The 27,684-nt window shown below is 34.6% G+C and overlaps 1 protein-coding gene across 1 annotated transcript in view; it reads left to right on the top strand.

Moving 5' to 3' along the window:
• The window catches only part of LOC149412104 (uncharacterized), a 257,694-nt gene that overhangs the window by 28,046 nt on the left and 201,964 nt on the right, over positions 1 to 27,684 (top strand). Inside the window, exon 2 of the mRNA XM_089646300.1 lies at positions 25,321 to 25,576. Coding sequence (XP_089502426.1) covers positions 25,504 to 25,576 — 73 coding nt within the window. The 5' untranslated portion in view covers positions 25,321 to 25,503. The remainder of the gene's footprint in view (positions 1 to 25,320; positions 25,577 to 27,684) is intronic.

Raw genomic sequence — 27,684 nt, 5'->3', positions numbered from 1 at the left:
CTTTTAATTTTTCTACGTCTTATTCTGTTAATTTTTTATTTAACTTTAGTTAATCTTCTTCAACGATATATTACATTGATGGATATAATGCTCCCGTCTGGAACCCACATTTCAACATTTATGTACAAGCTATTGAAATAATACAAAATAAATTCTTACGTTTTATAAGTTTTAAAATAGGTATTCCACAAATTTTGCTGTACCTACCACTTTTAAATGAAATGAATTTTTTTTTTTTCAGATAAGTTAAAGACCTTTATTGACTGAAAATTATTACTTTTTTTTTTAGACAATGTGTAGATAGTCCCACAAAGCTGCCACATGGCTGCTTGTCTGCAGGTTAGCTGCTTGTCTGCAGGTTAGCTGCTTGTCTGCAGGTTCAGATTCTATATAAAAATTCTAAATGGTGTACTTGATATTGCAGATTTGCTTGCATTGATAAGTTTTCGGTTTCCACTACGCACTACTACTAGAATTCTGGATTGATCTCAGTGAATAAATTCTACTACTGACTACCATATGTATTTCTCATGGCCTAGAATACTTTAAGAGGTAAATAATTATATCGAGTCAATGGGTATCTTTAATTAATCACTCAACAAATTATTGTTATTGAGGCTGTTTAGTAATGTATAATAAATATGTACTGTGTTAATATATAAATTTTACTATTCACGGGTAAAAGTCCCTAAAACGGGCGTCAGTAAATTAATAAATACATAAGTTAATTGAAGTTTTTAAAGCAAAATTTATTTCAATAAAAAAAAAAAAGTTCTTACAAAGACCACTGAGATTATAAGTGTTGACCCTCTCCGGACTAAATATACCCCGTACAATAAATATATTTAGAATTGTAACACTTTATTTTTTTATACCACATGTTATACAATTTGTGAACAAATAAATGGTCATAATGTTTGGAAGGGTACCGAGATAAACAAACGAATCAGAATTCAAATGCATTTAGCCCAGCCATGAAACAAGTCATCATACCCAAGCCGGATATCCAACCCACAATTAAGCATCAACGCAAACACACTGCGGGGGTTAAATTGCTGGACCTTTTCCCTTAAACTTCTCGCTTAATCTTGAATAATTATGCATATATTTTCGCAAACATTTAATACTTACATACAAACTTCCGCTTGGCATTCACCCTTTCAGCATAGAACTGTGAGATTTGGAGGAGAAAAACATTTAGACATTGTTATTAAATTTTGTAATTATCGTGGATTGGTATTTTAGGGCCATGGATTTATTGTGATGATTTTTTAATGTGTCTTAGTATAGGCAACAATTATTTCATTTCAGTTGTTTCTGATGCTATTTTAGAAAATTTTCAATAATAATTAATGATCTTTATGACTTTCCAGTGGTCACTTCTCCGTGGTCAAAGGGTTTTGCTCTTGACTAGAAAATCGAAGGTCACGGGTTCAAATGGTCGCAACTCCGTGGTCAAGGGGTATGACTCTCGACTAGCAAATCGAAAGTCACGGGTTCAAATGGTCGCAACTCTGTTGTCAATGGGTATGGTTCTCGACTAGCAAATCGAAGGTCACGGGTTCAAATGGGCGCAATCCCGTGGACGAGGGGTATGACTTTCAACTGGCAAATCGAAAGTCACGGGTTCAAATGGTCGCAACTCTGTTGACAATGGGTATGGTTCTCGACTAGCAAATCGAAGGTCACGGGTGCAAATGGGCGCAATTCCGTGGTCGAGGGGTATGACTCTCGACTAGCAAATCGAAGGTCACGGTGTTGACCTAAGACCACCATTCAGGATTGAAACGTTGCTTGAAATTGCTTTGACCGTGTTTGGTTACCAGATCTGAAAATCTAGGTACTTTTCCACCTTCTTCTTCCCAATATCCTTCCCTCACTATCTTCAGCCCCACAACATACACCATTTGGGGATGCCATAGTTTCATTAACTCCAGACGACTGTGAACAGTTGGGAATCTTTTTAACATTTTCTTTTTTTAAAGAATTTCCAAAGTGATAAAGTTAAGTGTCTATATTTTTCACGTATTATGGATCACTCCTTTCACTAAACAAAATTACTGACTTACATTAGGAAAGAATGTAATAATGCATAAACTTCACACCGCAAAATCTTGTAATATAAGCAAAAAAAAATTATAATGCCAACTAAAAGAGAAAAAAAGTTGTTTCAAATGCCATTTTCAAGAGGATCTGTGGTTTTTCACGGCTCTGCCCTGGTACATTCTTAAATCATGAAGTTAGTGTCTGAATAAAAAAACGCATAGATTTTATGACATTCATCTTCAATCTAAATGATTTAAATTGTTATCCAATGAGCATATTGATTATGTCTTCGTATGAAACTTTAACTTAATATTTTCGAATATATATTCATATAAGAAAAAAATTATCTCAGTAACTTGCAGTACGAGATGACGTTAATGAAAATACATCTAAATGTGACGGAATTAATTAAATTTATTTAAATTGCAGCATTTTTAGTTTAATATCTTCATAAATAAGTTATCATGTTTGAAAATTAAAAAAAAATCATACTGTAAAAACCTTTTTCTTTCTAAATGCTTCTATATCCATGTCTTCTAAAAATAAAAAATAAAATGGTATGACTCGGGATTCAACCTTTCTACCCACGAGTCTAAAACTGACCATATTCTATTTAGAATATTAACTATTGTAATATCATCCGATTTCAGACAAACGCGTGATTGCCACTAAAAGTTGATAGGGTGCATTGTCATTGACAATGAGTTTCATTTCGATTGAATGTCAAAAAGTGGATTAATTTCCGTTTAAAAAATTTGCAGTCATTCATTACTGACAACAAAAGTGAAATTCTAATAGACTAATTATAAAAACACAACGATTTTTTTCTCTTCGAAACGAAAATGAAGCTAAAATTTGCAGATGTTTAAAAAACTTATGAAAATGTAAGGTTTCCCTCGGCGGTCGTCAAAATTTTGTTATAATTATAATTGGATAATTTAAAAGCGCCGTTTAAACAATGACCACAAAATGGTGAAAAATCATCTTGCCTGTAAATAAATATTTAAAAAATACCTCGTTCACAACTTTGGTTTTGGTTTATCAAGGTACTTTGTGTTGCACTACCTATTTATATTCGTGGTACCGTATCCATTATTTGAGATTCAGAAGTCTCCGCTGATTACCGTTAGGGGTTGTTATAATGATGTTGGCTTTCAACTTTGATCCTTATCCTTAGAAACTTATTTGTCCCTCTGTATTCTTAATGACTGCGGTTTGTAGTTGCCATGAAGTCTTGTTGCTGCCAACTTCGCTTTGGTAACTTAAATTGGGTAACGTGTAATATTACATGCAAACCTTTTGAGAGTCTATAAATTTCGAAATAAAATCAGCGATAACCTCTAAAATACGATATTTTGAACTTAAATTCTTAATGTCTAGACATTATTTAACCTTAAAGGTTGTACGTAAGTACTTTTGTTATTGATTGTAAATCATTATTAGGAATTGGATTTTTGTAATTCGGCTTATTTTATTTATCAGACTGTTATTTTATAAATTTTAATGTTGTGCATAGCAAAAAACACTAGAAACTTACTGTAAGATATTTAGGTACTTAGACTTAGATTTTATGTTTATTGAGTAATTGATTAAACTAGACAATTTAAAAAAAATGCTATCCGCGTCTGTTTGTTTGTGTGCTTAGTTCTTCTAAACTACTCAACGGATTGTAATAGGGTTTTCACTATCATTTAGAAATTTTTTTCCGAAAGGTTTGTACATAGAGAACATTCTCATTTTATTTATAAAAAGTAGAAAAAAAACGATGTTTTGTAATCGAGCGAAAAAAAATATCTTTGAAAGCTTACATTTGGAAAATAATCTACTATGGAATTGTAAACCTAAAAAAAAGTCGTACAGAAAAGTCCATTGTCTTATATTTCTAGCTCCTAAGAATAATTGTCAGCAACGCCGTATGTACGTTGGTTAGTTGGACACAAACTAAAGAACAAATGACCCAAATATAACCCTTGTAAATAATCCAAGAAAAATTATCTATTCTCAGCTCTTTGGCATTTTCAAGAAACCGTACTGATATAATTCCTAAAAATAATTCAGTGATTTACCAAACATTTTTTAAGAATTCATTTACAAAACCGGGTTATAGTGAAAGGTTATTAATTGATATATAGGGTGTATCGGCACGTACCCGACAAACTTTAACCAGCTATTCCTTAGCATATTTGGAGTAAAAAATCTTATGTGCACTTTGCTGTCCGGTAACGTTTTTTTTAATAAAAAATTTATTATTCATATTTTCACCACATGTCACCACTGTTTTATCCTTTGTCAAAGTTTGAAAACCCATCTGGCAATATTCTATTCAAATTCCGTTGAATAATGCACGTGTGTACCTATATTGGCGCACTTTTACAATCACAACGAAATGGCACGGCACCATTCGTCTCATTTTTAACTATTATTATTTAGTGTGTGCGAAAGAGCGAAGACGCTTTTCGACATACTTGCTTATAACAGCTGTTGAACCCGAAAAGCAATGCCAATGACAGTGATGTAGTGTGGAAATTTTTAATTTTTTTGTTTTTAATTGAAAAAAAAATGCTACCGGACAGCAAAGTACCCATAACATTTTTTACTCCAAATGTGCTAAGGAATAGCTAGTTAAAGTTTGTCGGGTTAGTGCCGATACACCCTGTATAGTATTGACGTCATTATAAATCAATTAAGACACACCTGCGTTCATAAACGGCAAGTGCCTTAGGTAATTGATTTTCTAAATAATTCAACATTTTCAAAAATATCAATTAATCACTTTAAACGTCAACCAAATAAAAAATAGTGTAGAAGTAAATAAAATGATGAAAATAAGTCGTCTCAGTATTGCATGACAACAGTTTTAAAATGGCCTCGATCAAATTAATAATATTTAACAAATTGTATTAAATTTGGTTTAGTTTAAATTTACAAATAAATACGTAGCTGTTACTGTTAAGCATTTATTGTAAGCACATCCAATTGAAATACATTAGCTAACATCATCTCTATCTTGAGCTTAGGAATTAATAATTTTACAGTTCAAAGAAAGATGGCAGATGACTTTTTTAATGTGAAACCGCGCTAGAGTCCCAACTACTCCGAACCGTCTAGAGCTAGTGACACTATGGCATCCCCAATTGGGGTATGTTGGCATGTTAATAGGCTGAAAGTAGTGGGAAGGGAAAGAAGATGGAAAAGGGTAATGAACTATGTTCTTGGTTATGCTGATATGGTCACAAAACACGGCTAAAGCCATTTCAAGCAACATTTCATTTCTGAACATTTAAATAAATTTTATATTATTTAAATATAAATAATAACATAATAACAAATAACAAAATAATAACAAATATACTTTATATTATTTTAAATGAGTAGGTAAATTGTGAAATAACACAAATTAATCAGTTTTTTTTAAAATTTAATCAAAATCAAATTTAATAATAAAATTATTAAGTTCTGCAAGTATTTTTTGGTTTTTGTTATTGTTACAGCTGTTTCGGCTTTCAAGGCCATTTTCAAACTGAAAGCCGAAACAGCTGTAACAATAACAAAAACCAAAAAATACTTGCAGAACTTAATAATTATATTATTAAATTTGATTGTAATTAAATTTTTTTTAAATTAAATGGAGTTCTACGAATTAAACACAAAAACAATAAACAAATTAATCAATAAAATTTACTTGCGCACGCCGGGATTTGAAGCCGCGACCTCCAACTTGCTAGTCGAGAGCCTTACCCCTAAATCACGGAGGCCGTCATTCGATTCAGTATTTTCTTAAGAATGCTAAATTCTACTTAAATTTAATTTGCTTACTACATATTATATTTCTCAGGCAACTAAGCTTTCTAGAATATGTTTTATTTTATTTTCTTCCGATTTCGTATTAAATTTAATTTACCCTTCATAATAAGAACTTTGACGTAGTCTGAATCATAAGACCCTTTTATTCCTGGCCTTTAAAAAAAGGCACAAATAAAAATCCATAACGTCACAGTCATGAAGCAGGCAAGCCGAAGAAAATGTTAACGGAGTCAGGAAAGTAAGATTTTATGCTCCCGATAAAATTTTATATCGATACGGGAGAGTTTTCACAGATGGTGCCGTAAAGTTATAAAGGCTTCTAATAACATTTACATGTACGATGAACGTATAGATAATACAGATTTTTGGCCTTAGATCTTATTGATATTCTTTTATAACATAAAGTTACCATGGTGAAGGTGAAAACACCATGATGGAACTTTTAGTACCTGATTATCCGAGAATTAAATGGAATGATCTCCGCGTTAGGCTACGAACTAGGTAGAATAGTTTCTACGAAAAGGCAGTTTATTTTCCTTAATAGGCTCTTCGTTATTCTCTAAAAACTGAATAAGAAAAATCATCAATGTTCATTATTGAAAGTGATATTATATAACTCGTAAATTTTTCATGACATTTGGAGAGTGTTCAAATTGTTTGATATAACTAGAATTCACGATTTGAGAGGCAGTATGAGTACCGTTGCCCCGGACACTATTAACTGGATAACCAACACCCCTGACATAGTCACCCCGAGTGACTATGGTGACTTTGGAGAAACAAGAGTGAGTTTGGTGACTTAGCAGGAGCGTTGGAAGGACCCACCACTTTCCCGTCCTGGTATAGGTGACTTACTGTCACCCCTTCGGGGCTCTCGCGAGGAAGCTAAGTTTTTGGTATAAACGACTCTACAATTTCTTAAAAAAGGACTCAAGACCTTCAATGTCTCCGCATACGTGGTTAGGTAGCGTTATGCAAGCGCCAAACATAATACAAAAGGGGAATAATAGTTGTTAAATGACGGAAATTTTTAAAATCAATAATGATGAGCTGGTGGAACACGTCACTGAAAAATGATGACGTATATGTTCAGCCGGCACTACGTCTCCTAAATAAACAAATAAATTACAAAATGAAATAAATGTATGTATATGGTCTGAAGCTGGGGAGACAGTAAATGGCGAAGCTGCATCCCTCAGTGCTAGGCTGTCCCCGGGGCACGGAGTGGAAATCCGATTGATGTTACTATGCCTTTTTACCGCGTCCTTAAACTGGGTGGTGCCTTAAAGACAGTAAGCGGGAAAGGGGAACAACCCAAGACCCCAAGGAGAAAAACGTCGAGTTTCAGAGGCAAAACGGAAGGTCGTGGGGCTTCGTTCCTTCTTTCTTCAGTTCTGCCCATGACCAAGGGTGTGGCGCTGGCAAGGAGAGTCAGCCCCTCCTGTCTATACGTCATCTGAACGTATGTGGGGATAGGTCTGAACTAACCCCTTTTGGGGATTAGGACGTTACATTACAGACACGGAGTTCAGCGGTGTGCCGACACAGAACATGTGAAACTTGTCCAGCATAAACCCCCCTATATAGGGTCCAGAGAGCCGGAGAACGCAATCTCCAAACCACCGTGGAGATTCTCCTCAACTTAAGGAATAGCGCCTGTGCCTTGCTGAACAATGCCTTAACGTGCGACAGAAAGGAGGACAATCGATCTGAAGTAACGCCTTAATATTTTATATTTCCGACAAATCTGATAGAGGTATCCCCCATTTTGATGGTCGGGTTCCTTGTTCTGCTTAGGAAGCCTTTCATCAGGAAACCCATGGTTTTGTGGGGAGCGAAGGTCTTGCGGTTTCATTAGATTTAAACCCTCTTCAGCTTTGCTCTCGACTTCTTTTCTGCTGTTCCCCGAAACCAAGAACAATTTGTCATCAGCATAGTCTACCGAGACACTTCCTTCAGGCAAGGGTAACCTGGAGGAGTCGTCAAAGTTAATATTCTAGAGATCCGGGGCCAAGTTGGAACCTTGTGGGCAACACGTCCACTTCACGTTCTATGGTGGTGTCTCCAAAGGATATGATGATTGATCGCTCTGAGAGTTAGTTGTCGATCATTTTAAAGAGTTGTTTGGAGCAGCACTTGTTTTTGACCTTGGTGTATATCAACGGCCACCATGCATGATCAAAGGCATCAGTAATATCGAGGAATATTCCCACACCATACCTCTTTGTACAAACCTTCACTCAATCGAGCGCAAACAATAAAGCGTGCTTGGTGGATTTCTTAGGGTCGATTCCAAATTGCCTGTCAGTAGAGGCCGAAAGAGTCTGCCGTATTAGTGTTTTGATTAGTTTTTTCCAGAATCTTACCCATTATAGGTAAGAGAGTAATAGGATGGTAGGCCTTGATGTCATTCATCGGTTTATTGTTTCCCTTAGGGATAATTCTGAGCACGCCTCTCTTCCATTCCGTGGGGAAAACCCCTCTTTTCATGCACGTGTCCATCACTTGGAAGAGTTTCTCCCTAGCGTAGATCCAAACTTGCTTCACTATCGAACCGTTGAGCCTGTCATGCCCTGGTGCCTTCTTAGGACCCAAACCCTTAATTATTAATTATTAATTATTATATCTAATTCTTGTCTATTGACTCAAATGAAGCTATCCTCTTGGGCAAGGTCACAAGGTGGAATCAATGAAAACTTATAGGTGTCTTACTTTCCCAGGCGTATTGTTCCTGAATGAGCAAAATGTCAAGTTTGAGGTCAAGCATGACCCGCTGCAGCTCCTTCGTGTTTTTCCAAACGGGAACGCTGCAGGTTGATCTGACCTATACAAATGGGGTCAAGTGGATCCATAATCGGTCATACGGACTTGGACTTCATTAGCGGCTTGGTAGGCAGGGCACATCCTGTCGCCTGTAGGATGAGAAGCAGGTTTTTTGAATCTGGTACACGTTGCACAGACAGCAGGCTGTACCTTTCTGGGGCAGTCTTCAAAGTTGTGCCCCACTTCAGTGCGTTGGCGGCAGTTCTCTTTTTTCTAGGTGCAGGCCTTACTGATGTGTCCGTATTGATGGCATTTGAAACACCTGGATGCACTCAGGTAGTCCCGAGTGCGACAGGCGTTCCACCCAAGATAGCACAGCCCGCTGTCAATGAGTACTTTCCTTGTATCAGTGTGGCTGGTGATGATCATGTTCATTGTCGCCATATCTCTGCTGCCAAACAGGGAGACTCTCCTCATTGTGAATAGGTGATAATCCTTGGATGTTTTGTTTTTCCCTCTAGGTTGTTAGTGCAGATTTCATCAAAGAGTGCTTGGTCCTGTGAAGTGTCGCCTTTCAAGACGTTGTAGACAACTATTTTGGGAAGGCGGCCAAAAGTGTTGACCATTTTGATGCCTCCCTGTGCAAGTTTTGATTCCACCTTCTAAATATTCTTTCGTCCTTAAGCATTGGTAGTTTGCAAAGCCAGTCCTGCACCCTTGATTTTCCTCGTTCGCACGACCTGGAAACCGTCGGATTTGGGGTTAAGCATTTTTTGGAGAGATTTTTCTAATTCATCCGAAGTTTTACCCTCTAGGACAACCGGATAGAATATTACAGTCTGGAGACGAGGGGGAACTTGTCGCTGTTATTCATTAAGAATAATGCATTTAGAGGAGGGTCCTGATGCCGCCGTATTCGCGTATGTGTGTCGTACTAGTTGGGAGGTCAGCTTGGGGTCTATGATGGGGAGGGTGTGGGTGATACCTGTTAGGTTGTCGATTTTTTTGGCTATCTCCAGTTGGCCATTTAAGATTTCCTCCACAAGGTAAGCCTTTGAAAGTACAGCTGTGTAGTCAATCATTAGGTTGGTGTAATCTACCATTAGGAAATCCAGGATTGTAGAAATTTCTGCCTTGTCCAGTTTATTTAACTTGTTGCTGCCCTTAGATATAATTCTTCGCAGTTTAGTTAGCCTTTTGTTAGCCGGGACCACACGCTTTTTGGTCATGGTTGGGGAGCTAGCCGGTTCCGCTTCCTGTGAGTGTTTCATAATTGTAATGGAAGTGCCTTGCAGCGCAGTTGTATTCCTGGGGGTCCTATTCGACAACTATTTCCTCCACTTCACCTTCGTCTTCCGTATGTGAGAGGTTTTGTGTGAAGTTTTGGAGTCGTTCACGCCCTGTTTTTTTTTTGAAGATCCTTGAGTTGAGCGCTGTAGAAAGCGATTTTTTCATCTCAACTCTTGTTTTTTAGTGCATTTTTTTACCTGGGTCCCCATACTCTTCCGAGGTCTCCCACTATGTCTATTGGATTCCTGACCCAAAATAGCCTCAAAATCCATTTTATTCACAAAATCTCCAGAAATGGGGAAAAAAACTTTTTTGTGGAAAGTTCCCTCAGATTGTATAAAAACTCACTGAAAGTAGGGAAAAACAATTAAAATAAAACACTCAAAAACTAGGCGGATATTGTAATAAGGGTATTTGACGAGGACACTTTTTGCGTGGAATTACATTGCGCACTTAATAGTGTCAACTGTGATCCTTCAACACTAACACTGAAAAAGTTATGAGCACTAAAGTGGGGAGTATCAGGGTTTGACCTAAGCCCTCTTTTTTAACTATATTAAAATGAAGATAAAAAGCACAGTTATGGTTAAATTTTGGTGAGGTTTTTTTAAGGTGCACCCAGGTACTAAGCGCAGGCAAAAGTACCCCTTAGGGGGACCTAAGGGGTATGGGGGCACGAAGATGGCACCCTGAAGGTGTTTGTCAAATCAACTGTCACTTAAGAAATTTGAAAATGTTTGAGAAAGTGATTTAAAACACTGAAAATCACTAAACAGAAGCTATAGGCTTGTAGCCCTTCACTTTTAGTGCGTGGAGAATACTTTTAAGACGCGATTAGCACAATTTATCTTTTTTTTATGATTAAACTGCGCAGAGCGTGGAAAAGTACCGCTGTTCCGCTTGAAGGCAAGAACTGAAACTTAGCAGGAGCAGACGCATCTGCTACCCAGACCTAGAAAAACCTCTTCCCCCATGAACCCGGGAACAGGAATTGCTACGTTTGGTGACTTAGCAGGGGCTAAGTTGTGTTATCCAATAAATTAAGTATGGCAGGGGTGTTGGTTATCCAATAAATGGTTCCCGAGGTAACGGTACTCATACCGCCTCCCGAATTGTCGACTTAATCGGTAACATGTGGTAGCAGCCATCCGGCAAATCAAGAGTTCAATTCCCGTTGACATCCAAATCTTTTTTTTTGTCCACCTTCTTTTTTTTAACATATTATTTGCGTAAATAAATTATAAGGTTGAAATCTCTTCTATTAATTGTCATGTAATACGAGTCACTGCCTGTTTAAGGCAGAATACAGAAAAAGATCTGGGGTGCGATTAATTCTAACTTTCATTATTTCGGCTGGGTTTATTCAAGAAAAAGAGGCTGAATTATTAAAAAGAACCTAATTAAGTTTTTCGTCTGTCCGCTATCACCAGAAAATCGTTCTCAAAACAATACATCATTTAAAAGGTTCCATTTAATTCTTATGAAGAAACCCCATTCACGTTATCCTTGGAACTCTTTTCCATTCTCAAGTTTGCCCAGTCAGTTTTCAGCGACGAATCTTTTTTTCCATCGTTCATTGTTAACGGCCTTATCAAAGTCATTAATTCAATACCTTTTACTTGTTCCTTTTAAAAGATTTTAAGTCTTTTCTTTGTTTATGTTACACGCTGTGAACTAAGCCGACTTAGCGGGGACTTATTTAGTTAGTTTCATCTGGTGTTATTTTATTCTTTTTTCGTATCGGAAAAAAGTTGCTTAAGTATTTCTTCCTTAGGAAGTTTTTGTGTCTGACTTGTCTTTTATTGTTTGGAATTCCTGTTATTTGTAAATTTAGACAAAGTTTAACTGGATTGAAGAAACAAAAAGCTTTTTTGATCAAAACATGGGAAAATATCGTTATATAGTCACGCATTGAAAAAGTTTTTTTTTATTTAAATTCAAAAAGCAGCAAAAAACCAAAATAAATGTTACGATTAGATAGAGAGAGAGGGAATATTAACAATGCTAGGCTCTATGTACTCCACAAAACAATTATATTTATAAAACCTGAATATGCTCTTCAGAACCTATTACTAATCAAAAGTAACTAACTAACCATCGCACCACATCCCTGCAAATGTAGGCAGAAAGGACAGTCCGCCAAACAATTCGGACTTGGCACCCATCCCATACCTCATTCACATGCATATATCGTCTCATATTTAGCCTTATGTTATTCTGACACTTGAAATGGCCCGACTCAAGTATTTGGTTCACTTCATCCTGTCATGTCTTTTTCACTTCTTCCACCATTCATATTTATATATATTCTTCTTTCATTCACTCTATATGTCCAAGCCATCTAAGCGTCCCTTACTTAATCCTACTCAATTAACTGACATCTGATGTATTCCCCTTTTTATTCCTACTCATTAAGCTAACATCTGATAAAATCCACTTTATATTCATGCTCATTAAACTAACATCCAATAATACGAGTATCTCCTTTGTTTTACTCCGCTAACATCTGATAAAATCCCCTGTTTATTCCTACTCATTAAGCTAACATCTGATAAAATCCACATTATATTCATACTCATTAAGCTAACATCCGATAATATCTCCTTTTTTGTTATACTCCGCTAGCATCTGATAAAATCCCCTGTTTATTCATACTGATTAAGCTAACATCCGATGGTATCTTTTTTTTTTGTTATACTCCGCTAACATCTGATAAAATCCCATTTTTATTCCAACTCATTAAGTTAACATATGATTAACTCCCCTTTTTACTCCGACTCACTAAGCTAACATCCGATTAAAGTCGATGGAAAATGAAGCAGAAAACAAAAGAGCAATTTTTTTAACAGAACTCGAATAATTCTTAAAATTTCAAAGTTAACATTCTAGTTCTTTGTAAGACTTAATTTTATTATTGTAAAACAACTAGCCCATAGTAGAATACTTACAAAAGTTTCACAAAACTTCAATATTAATTTTGAAATTTGATGAATTATTCAAGTTTAGTGAAAAAATTGTCCTTAGACGTTTTGAACAATACTCTTTGAATTTGTAAACTTTTCTAGACTTAGATGTATAAACTATAATTAACTTTACCATTGTTTAAGTTTAAATGTGAATAAATTTTAAAACCAATTACTTTTCCTCCAAGTGTCTGTACGTAAGTAATCGGTGTTTTGCCTAGCAAAGATATTTTCAAAGCCAGCCAGTGGTAAATGAATTTATTAGAAAACTTATGGATATATTGATAAATTGATAGTAAGTTTAGCATTTTTATTTTTATTGCCAATCACAATTCCAAAAGAAATGGCCCATTATTATTAATGATCGTTTCCTTAGTTCTTAGTTTATCCGGCAGTGTTTAGCGTAAAGCTGTTTATATTTTCTTTTTTTGTAATGTTCCATAATTTGCGTATGTCATCATCATTAAAGAAATCTCTAATATATATTTGAGCCAATTTCGCAAAATTTTGTATTGTAATACTCTTTTATTTGATAAACATTTCTTGGAATGGCGAACAGACGGTATTATTTAATGTTTTGAAAATAGATAAAGGAATTTTTTTTGATTCCAATATAAATTTAGGATATATTCCAATAGAGTGCAAAAAAAACCGTGCAATAGTTCAACAGATAAATGGGATTGCTGATATATTGGTTATTATTTTTGTGAAATCAAATATATATTATTTAGTGTCCGGACACCTAGACTCTATCCTGGAAATCGAAAACTGAAAAAAATTTCTGCATTTTCATCAAACCATGAGTGGATAACATCATTTTTTACGCGATTGATAAAATCTATAATTTTTCTCCCAACAGTACCTTCTGTATGGGACAAATGATTTCAGCGCAAACACTATAAATTTGGCATTATAACATTGCTTGATCCCTAAGTTGTTCAGGAAGAGTTCAGTTTGTAATGACAGCAGAAGCTTTGCAGGAGTAATATGAGTATATTCAGTACAAGAACGTATTACTTTTCCTGAGTACTGTCGGATGAGGATTGAAAAATGGCTGCTTTACCAATCACCTCTCTATTTATTGGGCAAAACTGTACATTTTTGACAAGTTTTTAGAATGTGGTAAATATTTTAAAAGGGGTGATTATCCTTATCTCCTCGCAGAAATGCATGATTATGAAAATATCTTATAGTCCCTGATTTGTCCTAAAATTCATTAAATGAATTGCATTGGTCTCACGCTTGAAGATGCGTGATAAAGTATGAAAGTGTGAAATATGATAGTATTACATATTATATTCGGTATACGGATATGTTAAAGATTTTTTATCAAAGACGTGTGACACAAGAACATATAATTTATCACGTCCAATATACTTACCAACACACTTATTCCATTATTACTTACATGTCACTTATTTTTAATTTTGTGCGTTTTAACCCTAGATTAATAACCTTATCTAAGAGAAACATTATTCATAAACATTCATCTGACAGACGAATAAATTTAAGTGACGAGTTTTTGGGTACTTATAAACAAAATAAATAAATTAAGTATGGCACTATTTAATATGTTTAATTAGGTAACAAAAAAAATAATAAACGAGTTAAAATAAAAATTCATCGGTACATTCCACACACATGAGGCCGCGATGGTCCATGCACATATACTATTTGCATTGGAACCTTGTCATATGCCGTTTTTTTATAATCACAATAACCACAAACTTTTTTTTGAGTACCACTTGGACCAGTTGTGGCAATGGTAGGCATTTTATTTAAAACTTCGGCCATTTTCCTTTTTAGGCATCTCTTCAAAGTTGGCGTTTCGTGTCTTTTGCGTAACCATGTCGTTATCACTGTCGGAATCTGTCGGGACAATTCATCTAATTCCGCATGATCTTCGACATCACTGATTTCTACATCCTTTTGCTGACTGGTTAAATCATCATCATCAGAACCAGATAAACGATTCAAATAGTGATCAATTTGCCGATCATCTATTCTAAAATAAAATAAAAAGATTTGATGTAAAATACACACAATAATACATTTTGAACGATAAAATAAGATGTAACTATAAATAATAACTCATACAGAATAATATCATATACTTACTTTTATTCTGTATAACCAGAACTCATCAAAAACAATGTTTTCAAAATAACTTGCAGTCTCGTCAAAAGTTACACTATTCATAAACATTCGTCTCTTAGACGTTCAAAGGTCTATAACTTGTCCACAAGACTTCACTGCGAGGCAAGCGCACCCGCGTTACTAATGAACAAGCGATCTAGGAAAGTACTTGAGAGGTCATCATTCTATCTCTTTCACTCGAGACACTAGAAACAAATTTACGTTTTGCGCGGTCTATGGGACGAATGGTTATGAATCTAGGGTTAAAATTGATGTTTCTAAAGGTCAATATTGCAGCTATTATAATGGCATCCACGGTGGACTGGTTACTATCTTGACTACCGTCCAGAGATCGCGGGTTCAAATCTCGACAATTTTTAGATTTAAAAAAATATAGATTGTTCATTTAAAAATGGTGACTTGATCTTAAAAGCCAGTCTACTTCTCGACCTTCTTCTTTCTCATCTCCTTCCCTTCCCACTACCTTCAGCATCACAACAATGCCATAGTCTTACTGGCTCTAGATTTCTAGATGGTTGAAGCAGTTGGTTTTTTTAAATCATTTAATATTTATGGTAATAATTACGGAAATATTTATGGCTTACTTTCCATAAGGGGTCTATGATTTTCAAAGTTATTTTCGTTTCTCGTTGATGGTAACCAAAAGCTGTTTCAAAAATTGCTGTGATTGTGTACCTTATGTTTTATTTTAATAATTTAATATTCAATCCTTCTCGTGTCCTTCAAAGTCAGACATCGTTCAATGATTCCCGTTTTACTAAATCTCCATTACTCAAAAACCACCAGTTACCTTTAGTCAATCTCATTAATGGCTCTGCTCTCTGTTCTCTGTTACTATCATCCAATCAAATACGCGATCGACGATGCTTGAGTTCTCAACAATTCACTAGACTTGTTATGTAATATTATTAATTTATAATTATTTTTGTCTTATGTGTTCAAGGGGGTCAAACACCAATTGACCTAAGCGAAGAACCGCCCCTGCGTAGTATTTTTTATTTGGTTTTAATCCCAGCTTTATTTTACAATGCTGAGCACTTACCATATACTAAACATGTTTGCCTGTACTGAAGTTATTTAACTTAGAATTCATTCAAGTCATGTGTCCCGGTACTTTACATTTATCCCGGGAATTGTACGTAGATAATACATAGTAAATTTAAAGCCAAAATATTTGAAATTATTTTCTTCTGTGATTTCACTGTCAAAGCGTCACTGTTGTCACGTAAAATCAGTATGTTAAATAACGAAAACTTTTGTTTAGTTTATCGTTTCTTTAAATTGATTCATTGAAAGATTTTTTTTTTATAAAATATTATTTGGTATTACACAATCGATATTGACGATGATATGGATCGACACTCCTTAACGACAAATGGCTACCAAAAATTATAAATATATGGACAATGTAGAATTAAAATAGAATTTTATTTTGATACACCTGCATTTGCAGTCCTCATATATTTTTTGATATTAAAAAGGGATTAATTTAGTTAATGAGGTCTTTTTTTTTTATATTAACTCCACACAGGAGGCCCTGAAGAAAATAATTTCCCTAAGGGCCTATGTCATCTTTGGGGATGCTGTGTGGAGGGTCTTTTTGTGGAGAGGAAGGAGTGAACATGGGTCTTGAAGAGTCCCATGTTGTAGGAGGGAGGAAACACAGAGGCCGGCAGTTCGTTCCACAGCCGAGCTGTTGAACTTAAGAACGAATCGTAGAAGCGACCCGTTCTCATGTGACAAATGTCAACTGTGTACAAATGTTGGGCGCGCGTTTGGCGTGTATCCCGACTACGCACCGGTGCCAAAGGGATCAATGACGCTAGTTCCTCAGAGCATCTTCCGTTGTAATACCGATAGAACAAGGACAGCATACATACCTGACGCCTGTGCTCTAAAGATTGCAGTCCGTTTGTTAAGATTGGGGAATCTATCAAACGGACCGCCCGTTTTTGCACAGAGTCAAGGGTTTTTTTCAGGTATTTAGGGGCTCCGGACCAGAAATGGCTGCCAAATTCGACAGTAGGGCGCACTTGCGATTTGTACAGGGTCAGCAGTTGTGTATTATTAAAGTATCTGCGGGCCCTGTACAGTACGCCCAGCTTCTGAGAGGCCAACTTTACTCTGGTTTCGATGTAGCCCCCGTACCTGAGCTGGTCACTTATAGTTATACCAAGCATGCCAATGGAAGGCCTGTTCGGAAGATTGCTTCCGTTGAAGGAGACTAGATTATCATTTGGATCCCTTTTAGACGTAATTAATCTTTAATTTCGTAATTCGATCTTTAGCCATAACTCATGATATTCTGAATTCCTTTTCTCCAATCTCGAACTTGTTAAATTGTTTGAGTATACGACGTCTTTCAATTCTACGAGCTTTGTTAGTCTGCGTCCTTTCATTAAACCAGTCATTTTGAATAAAGAACAACATAATTCAAAAAGCTATATGTACTGGCAGTTAACCAAAGCTCAGTTCATTGGTTGCCAAGGCGCCGCGCTTAATTTGGCGGCTTTTATCCACCGGATGTCGGAATAGATACGCTGGATACGCTGACTGTGCTCGCAGATTCCGCATAAAGCCACATAATAACTGTAGATGACAGATTTAATCAAAAATGTATTGATACAGGATTTTATCGATCTACTATGCTAGAGTTCATTATATGGACTGAGAGCTTACTAATTGCGTTCATCAACTTTCTTAATTCTAATAACGCAATTGAACATAGCCAGAATTGCCTATTATGTGCCATGACAACAAACTTGAATGATTATACTTCCCTTGACAGATTTACTGATAATCTCTGCCAAGTTAACAAACTACCCAATAGAGATCTTATAATGTCAACGATCTCGGCCGTATATTATAGTTTTTATGAGTGCGTAAGCCAAGCGAATGGAAGTGAAACGTAACACTAAAATCTAGTGTTTATGCTGAGACCCTAAAATGAAATGACCCATTAGTTTTTAAACTGATTGCTTCGAGAACTCGTCGTCTAAATTCGTGTATTTTTCAGTTCCGAGATCCACACACAGAAGTCAAAAAAAGCCAATAAAATCACGTAAATGTTTTTATGGCGCTCCGAAAATGTGAAAGGTTCCGTGCTTCTTTTGAGAAAAGTAATTCGCTTGTATTATCAACGACAAAGCACTTGAGTTTTTTTGTTCTTGTCTTCTTAGCATATCAACCATTGAGTGTTTAGTTGTCAAAGATCATTGTTTCGAATAAACATTAAAGTTAAGTATTATTTTACGATCGTAAGAAAATAAATTCACACATATTTATTCTGTTTTGTATTTAATACATAAATGTAAATTAACAAAAACTTTAAGTTTTACACTGAAAACAATTAAATTTCACTTAGAAAATAAACATACAGTCATCATTCTAGCGTTTTGTTCTAGGAAATTCAAACATATTATCGCCGAACTTTATTTTAAAGCAATTTTATCGAAATATTTTTCGCATCGAACATCTAAAATGTTCCACCAGCAATGAGTTTTATCTCATTTATTACTGTTAAATAAGTGATACATCAAAACTCATTAGTTCGTGATGGGATTTTGAGCTATAAATAGTTGCTTGAACTTTAAGAAGAATATATTTTTGAAAAGCTTTATATATTTTATGACACCGGTTTTTATGACGGCCTCCGTGGTTGGGGGGTAAGACTCTTGAGGCTTGGGCAAGTAAATTTTATTTGATTTATTTGTGTTATTTCACAAATTACTCATTTAAAATAATATATAATATATTTGCGGCACGTTCTATAGTGGAAGATAACCTCAGTATTGTCCTGGTGTAAGACCAGATCCCTAGATTCTCACCTACCTCTCATAACTTTTTTTTCTCAGAACCTCGTCTCCTTCATTTCCTTATAAAGATTCATGAGAAGAAAATCATTTTCCTCTAAATAAAGCTTCACTACAACTGCTTACTTAATTTGTTTGATTTCTGAACTATAGAAGGCGTGGAATTAATTTTCTGTCTTCTGCTTCTTTATCGCATCCATGTAATATAGTATTGTAGTTTGTAGTGACTGAAAGCAATTTAATATTTGCGTTTTATGACCAACGAGGGATTTCCAACATATACAGACGTCTTCATAACAGGAAACTTCAATCTGAAATCTCCAGATAGTTGAAAGTTTGAAATTGCGATTGCTGACGTGGAATCATGAACGCAGTGCTTATATTTATTAAAATAGATGATCCGTTTACGGACATAATATAGATTCAGATAATATTATTACAAGGTGCAGCAAAACAGACAGCGCAGTTTGGAAGAGCGGTATATCCTGTGTGGTGGGGGCATGAAAATGGAAGGGGCCTTCACAAAGGTCGTGCCGTTTTCGGTCGTTACCATGGTTTGGTCCGAACAACACCGTGGCTTCGCCGCCCGCACGTTTCTTGGCTGATCTTCAATCTTCAAGTAGTGAATGAACTAAGTTTTCAGCACTGGGCTGAAAATAACCCAAGGCAACTTCACACGAGAGACATCTTCACTTCCCAAAAGTGACCGTGTGGTTTTCGTTTTCCAAAATTTCGGGTGATTGGGCTTTATTTTTTTGAGGAGAACGGACCAACCGTTTCGATGTTGGATTTTTTTTATGAACGTCAATTGGAATAACTATCGGAGAAAATAGATCTTGAAGACATCTGGTTTCAACAAGATAGTGCTACGGCCCATATTGCGCGAGTTTTAATGACGAAACTGTGGCAGATGTTCCCTGCGCGCCTCGTTTCTCTGACAGCTAAAATGTCTCGCGCGTTCATCTAATTTGAGCATTTTCAACACCTTTCAGTGGAGATACCTGAAAGTAAATATTTTTAAGCATCGGCCTCACACCTTGAAGGAACTCAAGGGCCAAATTCGGGAGGAAACCAACGCTAAAAACATCATAAATTGCCTTCATCAATGTATCGCTGCTTGGGGCCATCATTTTTCTAATGTCATCTTTAAGATTTGATGCGTAAAACGGCATGATGTATCGAATATAATAAAATAAAGCATATTACTGTCAGTTGCGTCGATTTTAATTAATAGCCCTTCAAAACTGCACTTCTGCCTATTGTCACTCTGTCTATTTTACTGCACTCTTTATTTCGAACTATTCTATTATTCCTCTAATCAGTCGAATAAATTGTCAACCGCAATTTTTAAAGTAACCCAACCTTTTATTATAAATTATATTACAAACTTTCGTAAAATAGGATAAAAATTAAAATATTTCATTAATAGAAATGTTAAAACCGCCATCGGGTTTGATATTTGTAGCTGATTTTGATTTCGATTTTTACACAGAAAAGTAAATCATTTTATTCAATCGTTAGAGTTGTTTTATCTTTTTAATTTGGTGGTGTTATTATCGTATATTGTTGAAATATAATGCAAAAAACATTTTTTTACGCTGGAGTAAATAAGTTTTAATAGTGAAAACCAAAATTGATTTCTCTTATAAACATGATTGTGGTGATTTTCTCACGAAAATGGCCATATACTAATAATCCAATCATAATTAATAACACTCAATTAAACGAAATTGATACCAATACCTATATAAGGAACGAAAGTTTTCACATTAATTTACCTTGCACGGCAGTGGATTTGATGAATCACAAGTACGTCATTCTTGAAGACGGTGACTCTCAGATTACTATCCACACCACACATTGTTTTCCTTCCCAGAACTTCTTCTCCGTCCTTTCCCTTCACACAGCATCCCCAAAGATGACATAAGTCATAAAAATAATTTTTCAAAATCTCAAGGAGTTAATGTTTAAAAAAAATCATTTGAATATTGATGGACTTTTAGCGTACTAATTGGTCACATTTTGCCATTCAATAAGTATAGGTCGTAAAATGATATTACCTATCTGAAGGACGGCATCGAGGAGCTGAGCAAAATATTTTTTTTTTATTATTTTAATATAGATCATATGGGTTACATTAATACATACATATTTTGCAAAATATAATATTTAGGTTCATAATTGGTGATGTATATCTTATCAGAAAAGAGGAGCTCGTGTGCCTGATAAGGGAGCCACGATTCTTACTTAGATTCTTAAATGTAAACTATATATAATAATATATATTTTTTTTTAACTATATATTTTTTTATTTTTGTTGTTGTTTGTTTTTGGGGTGTTATGCCGTGTTGCGCTAACTCCTTCTTTAGCCGACGTTTCGGACAGCGTTGCAGTGTCCATCATCAGGGCAGATCCGGTAGATCCGAAGATGTGTAAATTTTCGTTGTCGAGTTTGTGCTTATTTATTTGTGGCCTGGGCCCGTCCAAGTGCGAAATGCCAACGGAAGTGGCGACATCTTGGGGCGAATTCTGAAAGCACAGTATTTATGTTAGTCTGGGGCCCATCCAAGTGCGAAATGCCAACGGAAGTGAAATTTTTTACTCTAAATTTTTTTGGAAAAAAAGTTTGATTTAATTTATTTGTTCTTGTTGGTTCGTAATACAGCGCAATTCTTAGGAAAATTATTGTTGTTTTTTATGGCTTGGTAAATATAATGGTTTTGCATTTGAGTTGTTTTAAAGATTGGCGTAATAAATTGATTTCCATTTCTCATCAGTTTGTAAAAAATTCCTTCAAGTCTTTTGTCATCTTTTGGGATGCTGTGTGGCGGGTATTTTTTAAGAAAGGGAAGGAAATGAAGTTCAGGGAAAGAAAAAGGTATGACAGTTCGGTAGATATCTAGAGATCAGCGTGTCCAGGAGAGACGGATATATGGATCTATCCCTCTCCTATGGATGAACCCGAGCACTTTGCTAAATCAACAAACGTTCAGAACCCCTTACGGTGACCTATGGCCGAGGTGATGGTTATGCACCAATTGCGACATTCAATATTTCATAAATGTAAAATGGATCAGAAATAAACCGTCCTTCAAATTTTTTCAGATTTTTAAAAATCATTTTGATATTCGATATTTATAGCTAAATGAATCCTTTGAAAGAAATTAAATCGAATCCATTGAATTTTTTAATGGTAAAGAAAACGATTTTATTTATAATCCTTCAATCATTGCTTGCCACTGAATACATTAAGGCGATCCACTTCGACGTATAACATTCGGAAACGAACAAAATCACGCAAACCTTACACAGATGGCAATTCAGTAGTAAATTACAAGATATTATCTACTTGGAGTACTTAATTTATTAAGGCACCATATTTTCTATGCCATCAAATTTAATCATTCGATCATCAAACCAAAAGCACACGACTTTGTTGTCCTTCATCGAGGCAGACGTGTTTTTGTTGTCGTTTTAATACTTTTGGCCGTGAAAATTTCAAATTCTCAATTAATAATGTTCATCGAATTACAGATACTTTGTTCAATTTCTAATATTTCTGACGTCGACCCAATTTCACATTTACTCTAGAATAATCAAAGTTGTAAAATTCAAACAATAATACATTTTCCAAGATAGCAAACCCTTTGCGGTTGAATATTATTATTAAATAAAACAATGCTTCTATAGAATTATTTACTTTTAAGTTCATTTTAATTTGACTTATTCTCATTATGTTTTTATGGTACACTCACTATGTTTTTCTTTTTATTTTATATTTCATAATGTTTCTTATTAAATGTAATACATTCGGCGTTACGAAAATTGCACCTATTGTAAGAATTGTTGCAGTCTTGATCCACGCCTTCGGAAGAAGCCACCAGTCTCTTGAAACCGTTAGAAATCAGTCAAACTGCAAAACGCCTTAAGTTTAGTTGCCGAGCAACATCACACTGTCGCATCACTGATTGCAGTAGTGCCACCACTTGAGCGGCCTCGTCAGCAGTGGTGTCCATTTTAAGGCTTTTTTTCTAGTGCTAATTATTCACATAAGTTCTCTTCAACGTTCGGATAGTGAATGACCTACATTTGACGTAAGCTGCGCTTTTTGTATCCCAGGAAGATGACATTAATTGTGGCACCTGTAAATAGTATATCCACAACTTTTTTTTTACGTCCCGTCCTCAAAAAATTTTTATCGTTTATGAATTGATAAGAATATTGTTTGGGTTAGATGTATTGGCTCAAGCTCGGAGAAACTTACACTGGAAATAAATTTTCGAAGATGTGTGATTTTTGTAACACCGATTGTAGTTGTGTATATCCCATATCACCGTCTCGTGAGTTTGAACTACCTTTCCAGACATTTTGGATTAAAAACTTAAAGAAATGTAACTAAAAAAACACTGTATTTCTGTAAATACACTGCTCAACTTGAAACCTATTGTGGCTTAAAACTAAGTCATCTCTTATTTGATTATGAACTTAACTATAAACATAAATTGTTCTGGATGGTGTTTAAATCCATCAATGAAATGGCCCCACCCTACATCTCTGAACTATGCGTCCCGGAAAACCCTTGTCTGAGGCAGTCAACTCTTAGATCAGCAACATCATCAACTGTAGGCAGACTGATGGAACCTAAGAGCAAGCCGAGTACTAAGTTTAGTGATCGCGCTTTTGGAGCATCTGGGCCGAAGGCTTGGAATAAACTCCCAATAGAATTCAGGTCTAAACTAAAAACTTACCTTTTTAAGTTGTTTTACCCATCAAATATATGGATATCCTAAATCCTGTATCTAAATTTCGCAAACAAACAATTAATTAATGTTAATTAAGTGTTAATCTCAAGTTACTTACCAGATAAGTATGGTACTGTATATTATCTCCATACATAGTTAGTAGATCATTTAAGAAGTGTATTATATTTGTACAGCGCCCTTGAGGTGATTTTGCACAAAAACGGCGTATTATCAACAAATTCACTATGGAATGATTTACCCGCCTCGTTATGATCTCCCTCCCAAAACATGGGACTCTTTGAAACCCAGGTTAACTCCGTCATTTCCTCCAAAAAAATTCTATACACAGCATCTCCAGAGATGACATATGCCCCGAAGAAAATAATTATCTTTAGGGCCTCCTATGACTTGATGTACAAATAATAATAAATAGTGACTATCTTAGACTTATTATTAGACTAATATACAAATAAATTGTTTACATCACTTTTATATATATAACCTCTATGTGTTCATGAAACATGTAGAGGTTATATTTATTAAAGTGATGTAAACAAAGATATTTGTGTGTTATTTTAATAAATAATGATATCACAAAGTGATAAGCTTTCACAAGAAATTTTCTTTGAAAAATTAATTTATTAAATCAATCATCAGATTTTTTAAATTCCATGTTAGAATATTTAATAATTAACCAGCTTCAAGTATGTGGAACAAACACATATGTGAACTTGTTAATCGTATTTAAAAATGTATTAGAATATTTATTAGATTAAGAAATATTCTTAAAATCGATAATATAAAAAAAAATTTAATACGCGCTAGTCCAGGCATTAATTCAGTATGGAATTATTGGATGGGGAGGTGCATATAAAAAAAATGCAAGCCCTGTAAAGGTAGTAAAAATAACAATTTATACAATAATTTTGAAAAAACAACCTACATTCCTTTCAGCAACAATGTTCAAAATTGAAAACATTTATTAAAAGACTTAACATTACAAGTATTCAAAGACAATACATGGAAATAACTCAAACTATATAAACGACATAAATTTAACAACAAAAATTAAAACTATATACAACATAAAGACATAAATATAACAACAACAATTAAAACTATATACACAATAAAGACATAAATATAAAATTAAAATTCCTATATTTTCTACACAACAAAAGCACAATAATTATATTTACAAAGGGGATAAAATACTTTCATATTTTTTCCCGAGGAATTAAAAAATAATAATAAATTTGGAATGATTCGACAAAAACACAAAATTATTTAAAAAAAACTGAACCATCGTAACATCATTAACAAAATACATTAACTTCATTTCGAATCATATTTATGTTTTATAATATTACCACATCCTGTACTATAAATCTATAATATAATAATAAATCTACCTTTCGAAAGATATAAAACTTGAAAAATTACAATATCTGCCAAACAGAAATTTCAAAATTCAGAATTATTAATATCAATATACAAGTAATTCCAAATTTAAAACAGATATTTCATATTCGGAATTACTAATTTCAAAACACGAGTATTAATAACGGTACCTATTTTATCGCTTATGTGAGATGATTTATGCTTATCGGTTCAAATTTATAAATTTAGAAGTTCATTGAACTTGAATAATTTTACTCGTTACGAAGGAATATTTCAAATAAATCAACCAAAGATTACAACCGAATAATATATGAGTAATAATATTTTGAAATTGTTAAACAGCTTAAAAGATCTTTATAATTAATATTGTGATTCAACTTTATTAAACGCGATAGCAAAGTGACAGAAAAACTGCTTTATTAAATGTGAATATAATATTAACTATTGTGATGAATGGTGGGAAAAAGGAAATAAGTGAAATCAGTGTTTTAAAATGTGGGTGATGGACAATTATTCCTAGACGCCATGGAGTTCACGTACCTTTACCTGGGATTAATCTTCTCCTGGCTTACGACTGCTTACTCTAATTCCACGGAAGGTAAGATTATATTTTAATTTGATTGCTCTATAGCTTGTTTTTCTGATTGTTTCACAGGTATGAATATTTGTTACTTAGATGCAACGTTTTAATGTGCATTTAATTATAAATTGAATTTATACGTAGTCAAATAAATCATTTAAAACTATCTAGCCAAAATAGTTCGGAATGAATACACAGCATTGGTATGTAATTTTAAAAAGTTGTTTATGAATTCAGACAGGTGATGGAGTACCTACCGATAGTATAATTTTTTAACAGAAAATTTTTGCCATTTTCAAAGTGGAATTGATTTGTTGAGAGAAAATTATCTGAAAAAGAGATCGAACAATATTCTGTGAAGTTATTGTTAATTGTGCTCTCTTTTACAACATGTGTCTCTTTATGACGCATGTTAACTACCTTCACACAGATCCCCACAGATACTCCAAGTGAAATAATAATTACCAGTGTAGAGATAATATAAAATTAAAATAAATTATGTAGCATTTTACATGCAGCAAAAAGAATTCGCATTGCCTTGTGTAAACCCGATGCCTTAAACTACCCGCCTACAAACCGAGATGAAAGCACACAACTTTATCGATACATAATACTTTCACAAATATTGATTTAACGTCAGTTCGTACGAGTTCCCACCACAGAGTAGTTACGCCATGGTATCTGCTAAGGAGTAGAAAATGTTTATTTAATTGTTTCCAACTTATTTTTTTACATTAGCTCTATACAGGAGGCCATGAGGAAAAATTTCCCTCTCGTATTTAGGGAATGGTGTTTGTAAAGTCTATGGAGAAAATTTTCGAGTTGAGAGAATGGAAAGAATGAAGGGTGAGTAGGAATCTGGGGGTCAATGTGTCCAGGATTGACGGACATATGAATCCATCCCTCCCACTGCAGTGCAATGCGATGGGTCTAAAAAGAGTCCGGCTGGAGAGGTCAAAAGTCTCCCTCAATCAGTCTCTCCCGAACCGACCCACCACCCAGTAGGAGGGTAAACGCATCCGCCGTCACGACCTAGACGATCTTCACCACCACAAACCCAGGTAACCCTGCTAAGTCACCAAACATAGCTAACCACTTGGGGTAACGTATGGCAGGATAATACAGTAAAACCAGTTTCCTTACAAGTTGTTTGAGTACTGAACTTATTGTTTGTACTGGTCAGTCTGTTTTTTAATAGAACGATTATAGAACTTGATTATCTTCGCTTATATGCGCGGTGTAAAAACCGAGTAGATTTGTACTGTGAAAGGAATTAAAATGAATTAATTAAATTTAAGTGATACATTTTTTTACTGTTGAATATTGTGGAATTAATTCACCTCGGCTTAATTAAACAGAGATTTATTTATGTCAGTCAAACTAACACTGAATTTTTTTAATTAAATCATGAAAAAATTTTACTCAAAAACGTTCATTTTTGTAATATCCGTACTTGTGTAAATTATTCTCATTTAACGCTTTTAAAATAGGAACATTTTCCGGGAAATTATAAATCGCGTAATATGATTATCATTTTTTTCAAAGGGAGTAAAAACTATAGAGAATTGAAAATATTTTTTCAATGGATCCTTCCGATAATATTTTTATTTAATTAACATGTCAACTACACACGACAAAGGAAATCTGGAAAAGATATGCAATTTTTAAAATTGGTTCGAAAAAATACGGTTCTTTTGTTAAAATTATTAAAAACTCTCACACTTTTTCCTGACAGGATAGAACGCCGTATATAAATCTATGATTTTTTACACCCTCTTTACATCATCCATATTCATACATCAAATTATAAGTTAGCACTTTTATTCCGACTCTTGAGATAAACCTACTTCAGAATTGATTCTATCAATTCGTAACGTTGGGTTCAGGATTTTATGTTTCATGATAAATATATTCATTCACCTGGCACATAATATATTATGTACGGTGACCGGATAAATCATCACAGTGATAATTCATCACATCTTTAAAAAGTTATATAAAGTCATGGAAAGTGATGAAACAAAAACTTTATTAACTGGGTTAAGTAGGTTAGGTTAAGTTAGGTTAGTGTTAAAATTAAGTAAAAATCCAAACCAGAAGTTGAACCTGAGTTTGGTAGTGGTTCA

The sequence above is a fragment of the Hesperophylax consimilis genome, chromosome 24 (assembly GCF_061612785.1).
Source record: "Hesperophylax consimilis isolate HC1 chromosome 24, BYU_Hcon_1.0, whole genome shotgun sequence".
NCBI lineage: Eukaryota > Metazoa > Arthropoda > Insecta > Trichoptera > Limnephilidae > Hesperophylax > Hesperophylax consimilis.
This window is presented reverse-complemented; position numbering and strand designations above follow the sequence as displayed.